The sequence below is a fragment of the Eumetopias jubatus genome, unplaced genomic scaffold (assembly GCF_037043125.1).
Source record: "Eumetopias jubatus isolate StellerSeaLion01/CBP00866 unplaced genomic scaffold, mEumJub1_p1.0 scaffold_9, whole genome shotgun sequence".
NCBI classification, from domain to species: domain Eukaryota; kingdom Metazoa; phylum Chordata; class Mammalia; order Carnivora; family Otariidae; genus Eumetopias; species Eumetopias jubatus.
In genome coordinates this window covers 113,062,571-113,074,622 of record NW_028274815.1, presented here as the reverse complement: position 1 = coordinate 113,074,622, position 12,052 = coordinate 113,062,571, and the positions used below count along the sequence as shown (strand labels likewise).

Here is a 12,052-nt window from a genome sequence, read left to right as displayed (position 1 = left end):
GCTACCTGGCATGTAAAAAGCTCAATAAACTTAGCTCTTCCTCAGGATGGATTTATATAACCAATCTTCTTTTGCTGAGCATTGGAGTTATTTCCATTATCTTTCGATGGTAAATAACGCTGGGCTATATTAATCTTTGTTCATATCTTTGGTCATTTCCTTAGTAAAGTTCAGGACTGCTGGGTATGCACATTTTACAATTTCCCACTGTTCAGTTAGAGGAACAGAGAGGGAAAGGGGCTAGCCCGGGCTCATACAGCGAGCTGCAAAATCGGAACTGGAGACTAGCTGGGGACCCTAAATGGTGAGTCATCCTGTTGGGGACCAGAGAAAGTCCTGGTCAAGGGAAAAAACTAGGCTCCTGAGCTGTGGCGGCGCGGGAAGAACAGGCCAGCGGGGCTGAGCGGGGGCTGAGCTGGGCGCCGGGGCGGGGCGCTCACTAGCTGGGCAGAAGCTAAGCGGTCGCCTGGCAACCCGGGCGGCGCGGCGTTCGAACGGAAGCGAGGAACCAATCAGGATGTCCGGGGCAAACCATTCCGGCGACAGGGGGGGGGAAGCGACGAGCTCACTTCCCCTTCCTCTGCGCCCCTGGGACCTCCGCTCTGGTGGGGGCCTTGGGACAGTCAGGTGGCCCTGTCCATCTCGGGTGCGCACAGCAGCTCCGAAGAGGCCCCTGCGGGTCCCCAGCAGTTCCGAGCCGCGTTGGGCGCGGCCATTCCCAGCCCGGGTCCGAGCTGTCAGCCTCTCCAAGACCCGCACCGGAGGAGCCAGGACTCGCCTAGCGCGGGCTCCAGGTGAGGGGGCGGGTGGTCTGGGGCGCGAGCCCGGGTCTGGGGAGCTCCGTTCACCGAGCGCCTGCTGTAGGCGTCCTCCCCGCGTCCTACGTGCGGGGAGGCGGTGGTACCCCATTTCACTGAGGAGAACGCTGAGGGGCAGAGAGGCAAGTGTCCTAGCCCAGCGAGGTCTGCCGGAGAATCCAATTCAGGTCTTTCAGCTCCACCTCGAAGTCTCTGGGTAGATCTAGATTTGTCTTGAGAGGCCCAGACACGCAACTGGTGGCCAGCTTCTCAGCCTCTTAGACGCAAGGGTGCTAAGCCCAGGAGCCCTGGCTGGATCATTTCCCTCCGGCCGCGCTCCCGCACCGTCCTCTGGGTGCCCCTTCTGGGCAGCTGTCTTCTCTTCTCCAGAACGCCACAGGTTGGACTCAGGCTCGTTTGGGGTCCTTCTGCCCACGGGGTTCTCACAGCAGTGCTGTCTCTCTCAGAGGGCTGCTCTGGGGGAATCTGGCAGGACGGACATTAATGGGCTAGATGCTAGGTGGGCAGCAGGTGCTCTGGCCCTTGGAGCCGCTTTTAGATTCTTGGGAATCTGCCCCAGGTTGGGGGAATGGGTAGAGGCAGCCACTCAACCTGAAGCCACTAAGTGTCATCAGAGACTTTGGAGTTGAGGATGGGGCGCAACCCCTCCGGCTGGAGCATCTGACCTAGACCAGGCCCTGCCTTCTGGGGATGCTCTGGGAACTCAGAAAGAAAATAAGCCTTTCATTTATTCTTTCAACAAATATTTATTAACTTCATATGCCCTGCCCTCCCCCTTGTCTATTTTGTTTCTCCCGGTGGCATTTACCCATCTGATGTCCTATGTATTTCACTTATTAGGGAGTTGATTATCTTCCTCAACTGGAATGTGATAGGAGGAGGGGCTAGGGTGAGGCAAGTGAGGCCCTCACCTCCAGGGCAAAATTGAGGGGTGCCAGACCTCTAATCAAAATAACTAAAGCTCACAGTTATTATTTTTTAAAAAGATTTATTTTAGAGACAGACAGACAGAGAGTGTGCGAAAGGGAGGAGGGGCAGAGGGAGAGGGGAGCCCAACCCCGGGGAAGGGGGTGCGATCCCAGGACCGTGAGATCATGACCTGAGCAGAAACCAAGACTCAGTTGCTCAACCGACTGGGCCACGCAGGTGGTTGACAGTTCTTCACTATTTGCTGTGTGTTCTGCTGGTGGAGATCAACTCACATAGCCTCTGTGAAACACAATACAGTGTCTCTGTCACGATCACAAGCACGTCCCCAGCCCAGCTGTCTCACTTCTTGGCAACACGATGTAGGTGCAGTGACGTCGCAGGGTGGTTTGTAATAGGGCAGGTCTGGACGTACACTAAGTGGTCATCAGCAGGGGCTGACAGCTCTTTATGTACTGATGTGCCTCCACATATATTATTGAACAACCTATATTATTAAGTATATTAATAACGTTAGAATTAATAATATATTAACATTATTGAAACAACATGTATTTTATTGAGTAAAAAGAGCAAGGTGAAAACAGTACACACGTGTTGCCATACTTGTAAAAAAAATAGAAAGAATTTATGCCCATTATTCCTTGTATCTGCCTAAAATCTCCCTAGAAGGACACACAATTGGCTGGTTATAGGGGCGCACGCAGGGAGGGCAACTGGGTGGCTGGGGACAGGAGTGGGAAGGAGTTTATTTTTACTTCATTCTCTTTATAGTTTTTGAATTTTGAGTCACAGGCATATAGCACCTGGTTCAAAAATTATATATATATAAATCATTACAGATTATATATTTAGTCATAAGACCACTGCCTTGTCTGTGATCTGTCCTTGGCTTGCCATGTGACTTTGGGCAAGTTTCTTCACATCTCCGGGCCAAGATCAGATGGTGAGCTCAGGCCTGGGAAGAAGGCAGTCCGGGACAGGAAGTGAACTTGCCCGTGAGTCCGCCCCAACCTCCACCTTCCCCATCCTTGTGAGCCGGGCCCTTCCCTGAGGCGATGCATGCGGTCTCTCTGTGTCTCCACTGCAAGTCCCTTTGTCCTCATTTTGCAACTTCAGGTACAAACCGAGGCACAGATAATTGGGTTGGCGGAATCGGGCTGTCCATTGGCTGATAGGAGACCAGTGCTTCAGGCACCTGTGCCCACAGCCCTCCTTCAGCCCACTGAGATGTGTGCAGGGGTGCCCTGGGCAAGGCTGACTGCAGGCAGTCCAGGGCATGAGTGTCTGGGGAGACTCCAGAAATAGCATGGGGCCTGGCGTGGCCCTGGAGGATGCCCAGCTGGGTGTCTCTGACCCGGACAGCTGGGCTGAAATCGAGCTGGGCTGCCCTATTGGCTGGCCCCCTCCCTGCTGCCTGGAGCCTTCCTGATCCTCCCCTGGGGCAGGTGAGGGCCTCCCTGTCTCCACCCAAGTCAGGGCCTGGCTTCTACTGAACAGAAAGAGAGAAACAGGTGGAAAGAAGGGGTGGGGTGGGGGTACAGAATGTCATGAAAATTCTAAACATCGAAACCACACCTCTTGCCCCCTCAGCGAAGAATAAACAATCACTAACACCTCCTGAGCACTTACTGTGTGCCAAGTTACTTTATAAGCATGCACTCATTTAATTCCCTCAATTCTATGATGTCAGGTAGTTACCGCTGCTATTTTTTCCACCTTACAAAGGGAAACCGAATGCAAGAGAGGTTTAGCAACTTGGACCAGGTCATCCAGAGCAGGAATGCGAATCTGGGGGTTCTGACTCCAGACTCTGGACTCTCTTTTTCTTTTTTTTGGAAAAATATATATAACGTAAAATTGAGCGTTTTATCCACTTGTAAGGTAGAGTTCAGTGGCATGAAGTATATTTACACTGTACACAAACCTCACCACCATCCACCTCCAGAACTTCTTCATCTTCCTAAATGGGAACTCCGTACCCATTAAACACCAGCTCCCCATTTTCTCTTCCCCCCAGTCCCTGGAAAGCACCTTTCTACTTTCTGTCTCTGTGGATTTGACTGCTCTGGGTACCTCATGTAAATGAAATCATATAATATTTGCCCTTTTTTTCTCAATATTTATCCTTCTGCGTCTGACTTATTTCATTTAGTGTAATGTTTTCAAGGTTCACCCGTATTGTACCAGGTGTCAGAACCTCCTTGCTTATAAAGGCTAAATAATATTCCATCCTATGTTCATCTGTCCATCTGTCTATGGACACTTGGTTGCTTCCACCTTTGGGCTATCGTGAATAATACTACTATGAACATTGGGGTACGATATCTGTTCAAGTCCTTGGTTTCAGTGCTTTTGTGTATATACCCACGAGTAGGGTTGCTGGGTCCTATGGTAATGCCTTTTAAATTTTTCCTAAGTGCTATACTGTTTCCACCGTGGCCGCGCTACCTTATATTCCCACCCACAGGGCACAAGGGTTCCAGTTTCTTCATATCCTCACCAACACTTGATTTTTTTTTTTTTGTGGTTTTTGGGTTTTTTTTTCCTTGCTTATTGTGATATTGGTTATCTTGATGGATGTGACATGTTATCTCACTGTGGTTTGGATTTATGTGTCCCTAATGACGCATGATGCTGAACATCTCTCCATGTGCCTATTGGCCATTTGTACACTTTTTTTGAAGAAACGTGTGTTGAAGTGGCCCTGCGTGCTTAGATTTGTAAACTCTGAGAGAAGTGGGTCAACATTCTGGGTGGTGAAGTCCTCACCCAGGAGCTGGGCACCTCAGAGTCACATTCTGGTGGCATTTGTCACGCACAGGCTGGGAGAGAGGCACTGTTACAGGTCCTGTTTTACAGTTGGGGAAACCGAGGCCTGCAAAAGTTGACTATCTTACCCAAGGTCTCATAGCTAATCACGGGCAGAGCTGGATTTGAACCCCAGTAGGCTGGTCCCAGAGTCCATGCTTCAGAGGTGGCTGTGAGGCTGGAGTGGGGAAGGGCACTGTAGGAGCAGACCCCTCATGTGCAAAGATTTGGACGTGATGTCTCCAGGGAAAAAATGGCTCATCTAGGGGTGACTTGAGGCTGGAGGGGAGTGGAGAGAGAGGAGGGAGAACCCCTGGGGTGGGACTGGGGGTTGGGAGGAGGCTTGGTGCTGAAGGGCCTTGGTCTTTGAGGTGGCCTGGGTTCCAGTCCTGGCACTTAGTCATTGGTGTGCCCTGCACACACCTGTGTGCTTGGTCCCTGGAGGATGAAAATAAAGAAATAGGAAACGAGTGATTGATAAGTGAATATCTAAAATGACAGCGTGGGATGAATGTGTGGAAGGGAACAACCAGGTGAGAGAGTTGGCAGGAGCCTCAGGGTAGTCAGGGAGGCCTCTCTGAGGAGGTGAGACCTGAAGGAGGTGCGCTAAGAGGTTCTAAGCAGAGAACAGATGGTACAAAGGCCCTGAGGCAGGAAAGACCTTGGAATGTTCAGGAACAGCAGGGAGAGCTTTGTGGCTGGGGCAGAAAAGCCTGGAGATGAGGTGGGAGTGGAGGGCAGGGACTGGATCCTGGAAGGCCTGAGGACCAAGTGGAGAGTTTGGGACTTATTCTAAGGTGATCTGGAGCCATAAGAGATCTAATTTCTGTTGGGAAAATATTGCCATCTTGCTCCCATTTTACAACTGAGGAATCTGAGACCGCAGCCCACAGCCAGGAATGCTTCCTAAGGTGGTTTCTCCCTCTGGGGCCCAGAGAGGGAGGCTAGAGAGTCTTTTGGTGAGTGGTTCCTGGGTTCAAATCCTGGCTCTGCCATTTACCAACTACGTGACCTCTGGCAAGTGGCCCCACCTCTCTGTGCCTCAGTTTTCTCAACTGTAAAATGAGCGTAATAGGAGTACCTCAGGGTGAGTGTGAGGATTCAATGAGTCAACATATATAAAGAGCTTAGAACAGTGACAAGTACAGAGAAAGCACTTAGAACATTTCTTCCCTGTTATATTATGAAAATGTTATTGTTTCCTGCTTTTACTACTATTATTGCCTAACTGAGCCCTCCCCCCATCTTATCCCCTGCCCCCCCCCCCATTGTTGCCTCAGTAGAGGGCCAGGCAGAGGGACCCAGCAGGACATTGTGGGGAATGATGGTCTTTAGGCTGGCCTCCCTCATTCCCCTAAAATCAGGCTCCAGGGCCTGGAGGAGGCCTCAGAGCTGACTCACTCCCAGGGGGAGGAGAGTTGTTTTCTGAGTCACTTCCTGTCCCCTCATAGCCCTCCATCCCAATCTGGGTGCAGCCCCCACTGGGCACAGACATGCAACTGGGCCCTCTTTGGCTTCCCCTGGGCTCAGACCCGACGCTAGTGGGCACTTCCTTCTCTGGGCCTCAGGATCCCAATGGAAACGCCTAATCAAGTGTGTCACCTGAAGTGACATGATAGGGCTTGGGTTGGCAGAGGAGACAATCATGTCCCTCCCAAGGATTCCTTCCTGCAGTGTTGCAGTCTTCTCATCTGTAAAATGGGGATTAAATAGTTCCTCCCCTATGGGGGGCGGGGATGTCTAGAGACTTATATAAATACAGTGCCTAGAACTCCAAAATTCCAGTTATTCTTATTACTATTGTTGCCGTTTTTACAAAATGTTCACAGCTTGCACAGGGTTTCTGTATGCACTCTCAGACGGTAAGAACTCACACTGACCTGGCCTGGAAGGTGAGACTCTTATCACTTGGCAGAATGGAGGGCCAGAGGGGTCCAGCAATGTGCTCAGGGACACACAGGTAGAAAGGGTGGCACTCAGGCTTGGTCTAGAGGGAAAGTGCCCAGATCGGACTCCTCAGGGTGACTTTGGGCAACTGGCTCAGCCTGTCTCAGCCTCAGGATTCCATTAGTCAAATGCGGATAATAATAGAGTTTACCTCATAGGGGTTGTTGGGAAGATTAAAATGGGTTAATTAAAACCAGGAACAGCACTTTCTCGTGCCTGGCACAGTCGACATTAACGCGGGCATTGCGGCTGTGGCGGAGGAGGCCTCGGTTTTGCCATCTCCAAGGGTGCCCTTGCAGGCCGCGGGAACTGCGGGTGTGGCCGGTGCGGCTGTGAGGTGGGCGGCCCCGGCTCGCGGGACCCCTTCCTGGGGTAGGTCGGGCGGCTGGGACCAGGTCTCCGCGCCGAGGCGAGCCCACTGCCGGCGCGCCAGCGCTCAGGTTCCCGCCCCTGCCCGGCTTTCGTTCTTCCCTTTCGGGTAATACCTGGGCCGGCGGGTTCACCTGCCGGGGGCCGGGCGCCGGAAGTTGCGCAAACGCGTGTTACCTGAGCTCCAGGTGGGCCGGGCCGGAGGAGCGATCTGTAGCGGCGCGCGCGCAGCCAGGTATGTGCGGGCGGGTGGCGCCGGGCCAGGGTAGGGGGCTGCCCGGCCAGCCCTCCCTTCTCGGGAAGGCGGGGACAGGGCAGGGGCCCGCCTTCCCGCCCGGAGGAATCCTGCCGTCAGCCCCCCAGCTTTTAAGAGCCAGGTGGACCCCGGCTCAGAGAGGGGCGGCGAGCGTCCAGAGTCACACAGCGCGCCGGCGGGCTCGCGGCCTCCTCCGCCGCTGGGAGTCTTCAAGATTGCCCCGAAGGGGGTTAGGGCAGAAGCCAGAGCGAGCATCTGAGCTCCCCCAACCCCTAAGGCTGTCTCCAGGGAAGCAGGTGGGAAGGGGGGGTATGGTGACAAGGAGAAAGGCTCACGGTTGCCGCTCTGGGGGCCATTTGTGGGTAGCGTTTGAAATACGTGGGTGGGGCGTTGGCGATGAGAGGAGGCCTCAGAGAGGACGAGTCCCACCCGGGGACTGGGACCCCGGCTTTAACTCGCAAGAGGCTCCACACCTCCGTTTGCCCACCTGTGAAATGGGGCTCATCAGATCATTTTAGGATTAGCTTCTATCACGTGCCTCCTTTGTCTGCGGCTCCGACTCCGGCGGTCCTGAGCGTGCTTAGAGACCCCGCCGGGGTGGGGGTGGGCGCGATCTGGGAGTTGGGTCGTCAGAGTCATGATAAAAACCCAGAGCCCAGTTCTTGGAGCGCAGCCTTTTGGTCAGATGCTGCGGAAGTCCTCGACCTGTTTTATCTATCCATCCTCCAGGAGACCTGGAGGCTCAGGTCTATTTTTAACCGCATTTCAGATAAGGAACCCAAGTGTGTAAGAGGCGCAGCTGCTGGAGCGAGGCGCACAGCGGGCAGGTGGGCGAGCTGGCCAGCGGCCCCCAAGCCGGGTTTGGCTCCTTGTGTGTGTCCGGGCCGCGGGGGGAGCCCCTGTGGCCAGCAGGTCGGTCCGAGGGCGCGGGGTTTCTGCCCTGGCCCTGCCCATCTGACCTCCTTCTTCCCTCTGTTTCCCCGGATGGTGCCCGGGAGGGAATCGCCGCCGCCAACGGGTTGGACTGGTTTGGTAGGCGGAGGCCCCAGGGGTGGGGCAGAGTCTAGTTACCTCGGCAGGGCTCAACAGGGCTGCCTTTCCTGTCAGACCCTTCTTGCCTCAGGTCTCCTGGGGGTCGTCCCAGTGGGGCAGCCTTACTTTCCCATCTACTCCATCTCTTCTACCTTGGGAACAGCTCTGGCTCTGGGCTGACAGCTCCCAAGGTTCTCTTAACTTGCCATTGCTGCCCCTGCAGAGTTCTCAGACTGGGGGCTAGATTGAGGTGGGGAGAGCAGATCTGTTTGCAGACGTGTTTGTTTGCTCCATCCATGCATGTTTTAAAAATTATTGGCGGATATGCTGAGATTTAAGAATCTAGAGTGTTCATGCCCATCTGGATTTCCAGCTTCCTAGCACATTCCATAACCTACCACCTTGGACCCATATGTCTGCAGTGGGTTGAGTGTGTCCCTCTCTGGTTTATCCAAGGTCTTTCTGTTCACATTTCGCCCCCATGGACACTCTGATTCAATAACAGTTTATTGAATACCTATTATGTGTCGAAAGCAATGTCCCAAAACAGATTCAGTGAGCAAAACCGACAAACTCCCTGCCTTCATGGAGCCGTTATTTTAGGGGAATGAGAAGAACAGAGTGTAAAATGACATAAACGTAATAGATGAGTGAATTAGGCCTCATAGGAATTTGTGTCTTATTTATCAGCTCTGGGACCTAGGATGGTCACTTCTCTAGTTTCAGTTTCTCCAACTATAAAGTGAGATGACAGTGACCCTTCTCACAGGCTTGTTGGAGGATTCCAGAAGAGGATGGTGTCAAATGTCTAGCACACAGTAGGGATCCCTGCCTTCCTACCCCGATGCAGACTCTCCTCCTGTCATTCTGGGTGACCACGTGGGGCTGTCCAGTATAGCTTTCGGCTATGGATGGACATCTCTGATCTGCACTGTCTGCTCTAGTGACCAGTATAGTGGCTGTTGAGCACTTGAAATGTGGCTAGTGTGATTGAGGAACTGAAGTGTAAGTTTTCATTTAATTTAAAGCTAAGTTGAGTACCCATATGTGGCTAGTGGCCATTAAATTAGACAACACAGGTGTAGATGACAAGGACTTTACCTAGATCAAGTCCTCCTCTCTCATTTTACAGAAGAGAAGTTTCAGGACTTGGTCGGTAGGTTTTCTTCTGGCCCATCCCTGGGAGAGTTGGCTGGGGACACTTTGTGTCTTTAGCCCTTTCTTGGAAAAAGGATCAGGGCTGGCCTGATGCTTAGGTGATCCTGTGGACACTTGTGCATCTGGGTGTGGGCCCCCTTGTCCATGGATGCCCATCCTCTGGCTGCTGGCAGATCCAGGGTCTGCTGGATGCTCTCAAGCAGGGTTGTGTGATTGTGGGCTTTTCTGGCTTCTCTTGGAACAGCATAGCTCAGGGCTGACATTTCTAGCTGACAGGCATCCTTGGATCATTGTGGGCCTGGCATTGAAGTCCCATACTGGAAGCTGATGAGTGTCTGGACTTCACTGGAGTGGGGGCTGGAGATTTTCTACACTCCTCCTCCACCAGCTTTACTGCTATGCCTGGGGCCTGGCATGTCTAGACGGGTGAATAGCACTGGACAGCTTCCTGCCTGGGTGGGTAAGGGTGGGAGGTGGTAGCAGGTTCTCTGGGGACAGTCCAGGTAGCGTGTGGGGTTGGAGTCCTTTCTCTGGGTCACGAGGTGCACCAGCACCTCCCCCCTTGGAAGTAAGGGGGCAGAGCCCCCAACTTGGTGGGTTAGCTTAATCGTTGAGCTCCCTATCTGCAAAATAGAGCTGTTAAGGGGACCCATTGAGGTTAAGCTGGCTGGTGCCCAGCATATGGCCTGGAGCCCACTTTGCTTCCTTTAAAGCGTGCCTTGCCCTGTCTTTTCTGCCCGGGCTGCTCACGTCTTTGGCACTTTTTTATTTTCTCTCTGCCTCAGCTGGGCCTGGTCCTCTGAGAAGGAGGCGGGATGTGGGTGGAGTCACAGGCCCAACAGTGGTGACCTTCTGTCTGCTGATTGGCTCCCTTTGAACCAGGGGCGTGGCTATTACCTTTTAATAGGAAAGGCGTCTTCAGCCCCTTTCAGTCTTCGCTGAGCCTTTGTCTGAGCGAGTTCAGCCTCTTTTCTTTCCTCCCCTGTAGCCGTTGCCAGCATCCAGCTGCCAACTTTCTGCCTCGATCTGTCTCCTCGTTTCTCCGGTCTCCTCAGACCGAAGCCCTTGGGGTATGTAACAGCCATGCCTGTGGACACACTGACTCCGGGAGCCCGGGACACCTCTGCCTTACCTTTTCGCCTGCGGACCAAAGTCCCCGGCTACCTGCTACGGAGGCCAGCAGATGGTGGAGCCCGGAAACCTAGTGCTGTGGAGCGCCTGGAGGCCGACAAGGCCAAGTACGTCAAGAGCCTGCATGTGGCCAACACCCGCCAGGAACCTGTGCAGCCCCTGCTGTCCAAACAGCCACTCTTCAGCCCTGGGACTCGTCGCACAGTGCTCACACCTAGCCGCCGAGCCCTGCCTGGCCCTGGCCGCCGGCCCCAGCTGGACCTGGACATCCTTAGCAGCCTCATAGACTTGTGTGATAGTCCTGCGTCCCCTGCCGAGGCCAGCCGTACCCCTGGACGGACCGAAGGAGCCCACCAGGTGCCCCCAGCCACCCCTCCACGCCCGCCACCCAGTACGGCTGCTGTCCGCCGAGTGGATGTCCGTCCCCTGCCCGCCTCACCTGCCCGGCCCTGCCCATCGCCAGGCACTGCCACCGCATCCAGCCCAGCCCGGCCCCCAGGTTTGCAGCGCTCCAAGTCAGATTTGAGTGAGCGCTTCTCCAGGGCAGCAGCTGACCTGGAGCGATTTTTTAACTTCTGCGGCCTGGACCCCGAGGAGGCCCGGGGGTTGGGTGTGGCCCACCTGGCTCGGGCCAGCTCAGACATCGTCTCACTGGCCGGGCCCAGTGCTGGGCCCGGCAGCTCTGAGGGGGACTGCTCGCGCCGCAGCTCTGCCACTGTTGAGGAGCGGGCCCGGGAGCGTGTCCCCTATGGTGTGTCAGTGGTGGAGCGCAACGCCCGTGTGATCAAGTGGCTGTACGGGTTGCGGCAGGCGCGGGATGCCCCAGCAGCTGAGGGCTAGGCCTCCACTGGACTCGGCATTTGCCACAGGACAGATCTGAGAGAGGCAACTGGCCCCTTGACCTCTGCATCCATTCCCTGGCTTGGGGCAGACCCGAGGCTGCTGCCTTGTGTGAACTTGGTATGGAGGCAGAGGCTCAGAGGCTGGACCAGCATCTGTCTGGCAAGAACTGACCCTGGAGAGAGTTGCCTTTTGACCTTGGGCCACCCACTACCCCTCACGTGTAGGGGTTTTGACATGAGTCCTGCCTGGTTCTTCTCGTGGGTTTGGATTTGGGGCCCTTAGCCTTCTCCACTGAGAGTGAGGGGCCAGAGGATCTCACTAGGCCTACCTAGTGGTTCTGTTTCCTTCTTCCTTGGCCTCTAACCTTTGCTGACTTCCTCTTCCTTTCCCAGTGGGTCCTGGTTCCCTGGGAACTTGCTCTGGGTGGAGGCAGGGCCTTGGCAGCCTGGCCTAGGTGGGTAGACCACAGGAGGGGCTGGTGGGAGTCTGAACTGCTCCGACTTCCCTCCCTTTGGTTAATAAACACAAATGCTTGTTTTTCGAGGGTTGGGTCATCAGACTCTTCTGTGTTCACAAGGGGAAGGGGAGGGAGACATCTTGGGGTGGGGCTTTCAGAACTCCGTAATTGTTCATCCCAGGATCTGGGAGAGGGGCATGAGGTCAGTGTTTGGCCCAGCCTGAGACTTGAGACCTGAGAGGGGATTCTCATAACCCCCCCGGCTGGCCTGCAGGTGTCCTTCATGGTGGAGGAAACTGGGTC

At 54.4% G+C, this 12,052-nt stretch overlaps 1 protein-coding gene across 1 annotated transcript; it reads left to right on the top strand.

Moving 5' to 3' along the window:
* The first annotated feature begins 586 nt into the window (after nucleotides 1-586).
* On the top strand, nucleotides 587-11,835 carry FAM110A (family with sequence similarity 110 member A). The gene is made up of 2 exons (XM_028118499.1): nucleotides 587-794; nucleotides 10,307-11,835. The coding sequence occupies exon 2, from the start codon at nucleotides 10,402-10,404 to the stop codon at nucleotides 11,287-11,289; it is 888 nt and encodes a 295-aa protein (XP_027974300.1). The 5' UTR covers nucleotides 587-794; nucleotides 10,307-10,401; the 3' UTR covers nucleotides 11,290-11,835.
* The last annotated feature ends 217 nt before the right edge of the window (nucleotides 11,836-12,052 follow it).

Coding starts and splice junctions, on each gene's coding strand:
- FAM110A (XM_028118499.1), top strand. CDS start 10,402: ATGCCTGTGGACACACTGACTCCGGGAGCCCGGGACACCTCTGCCTTA.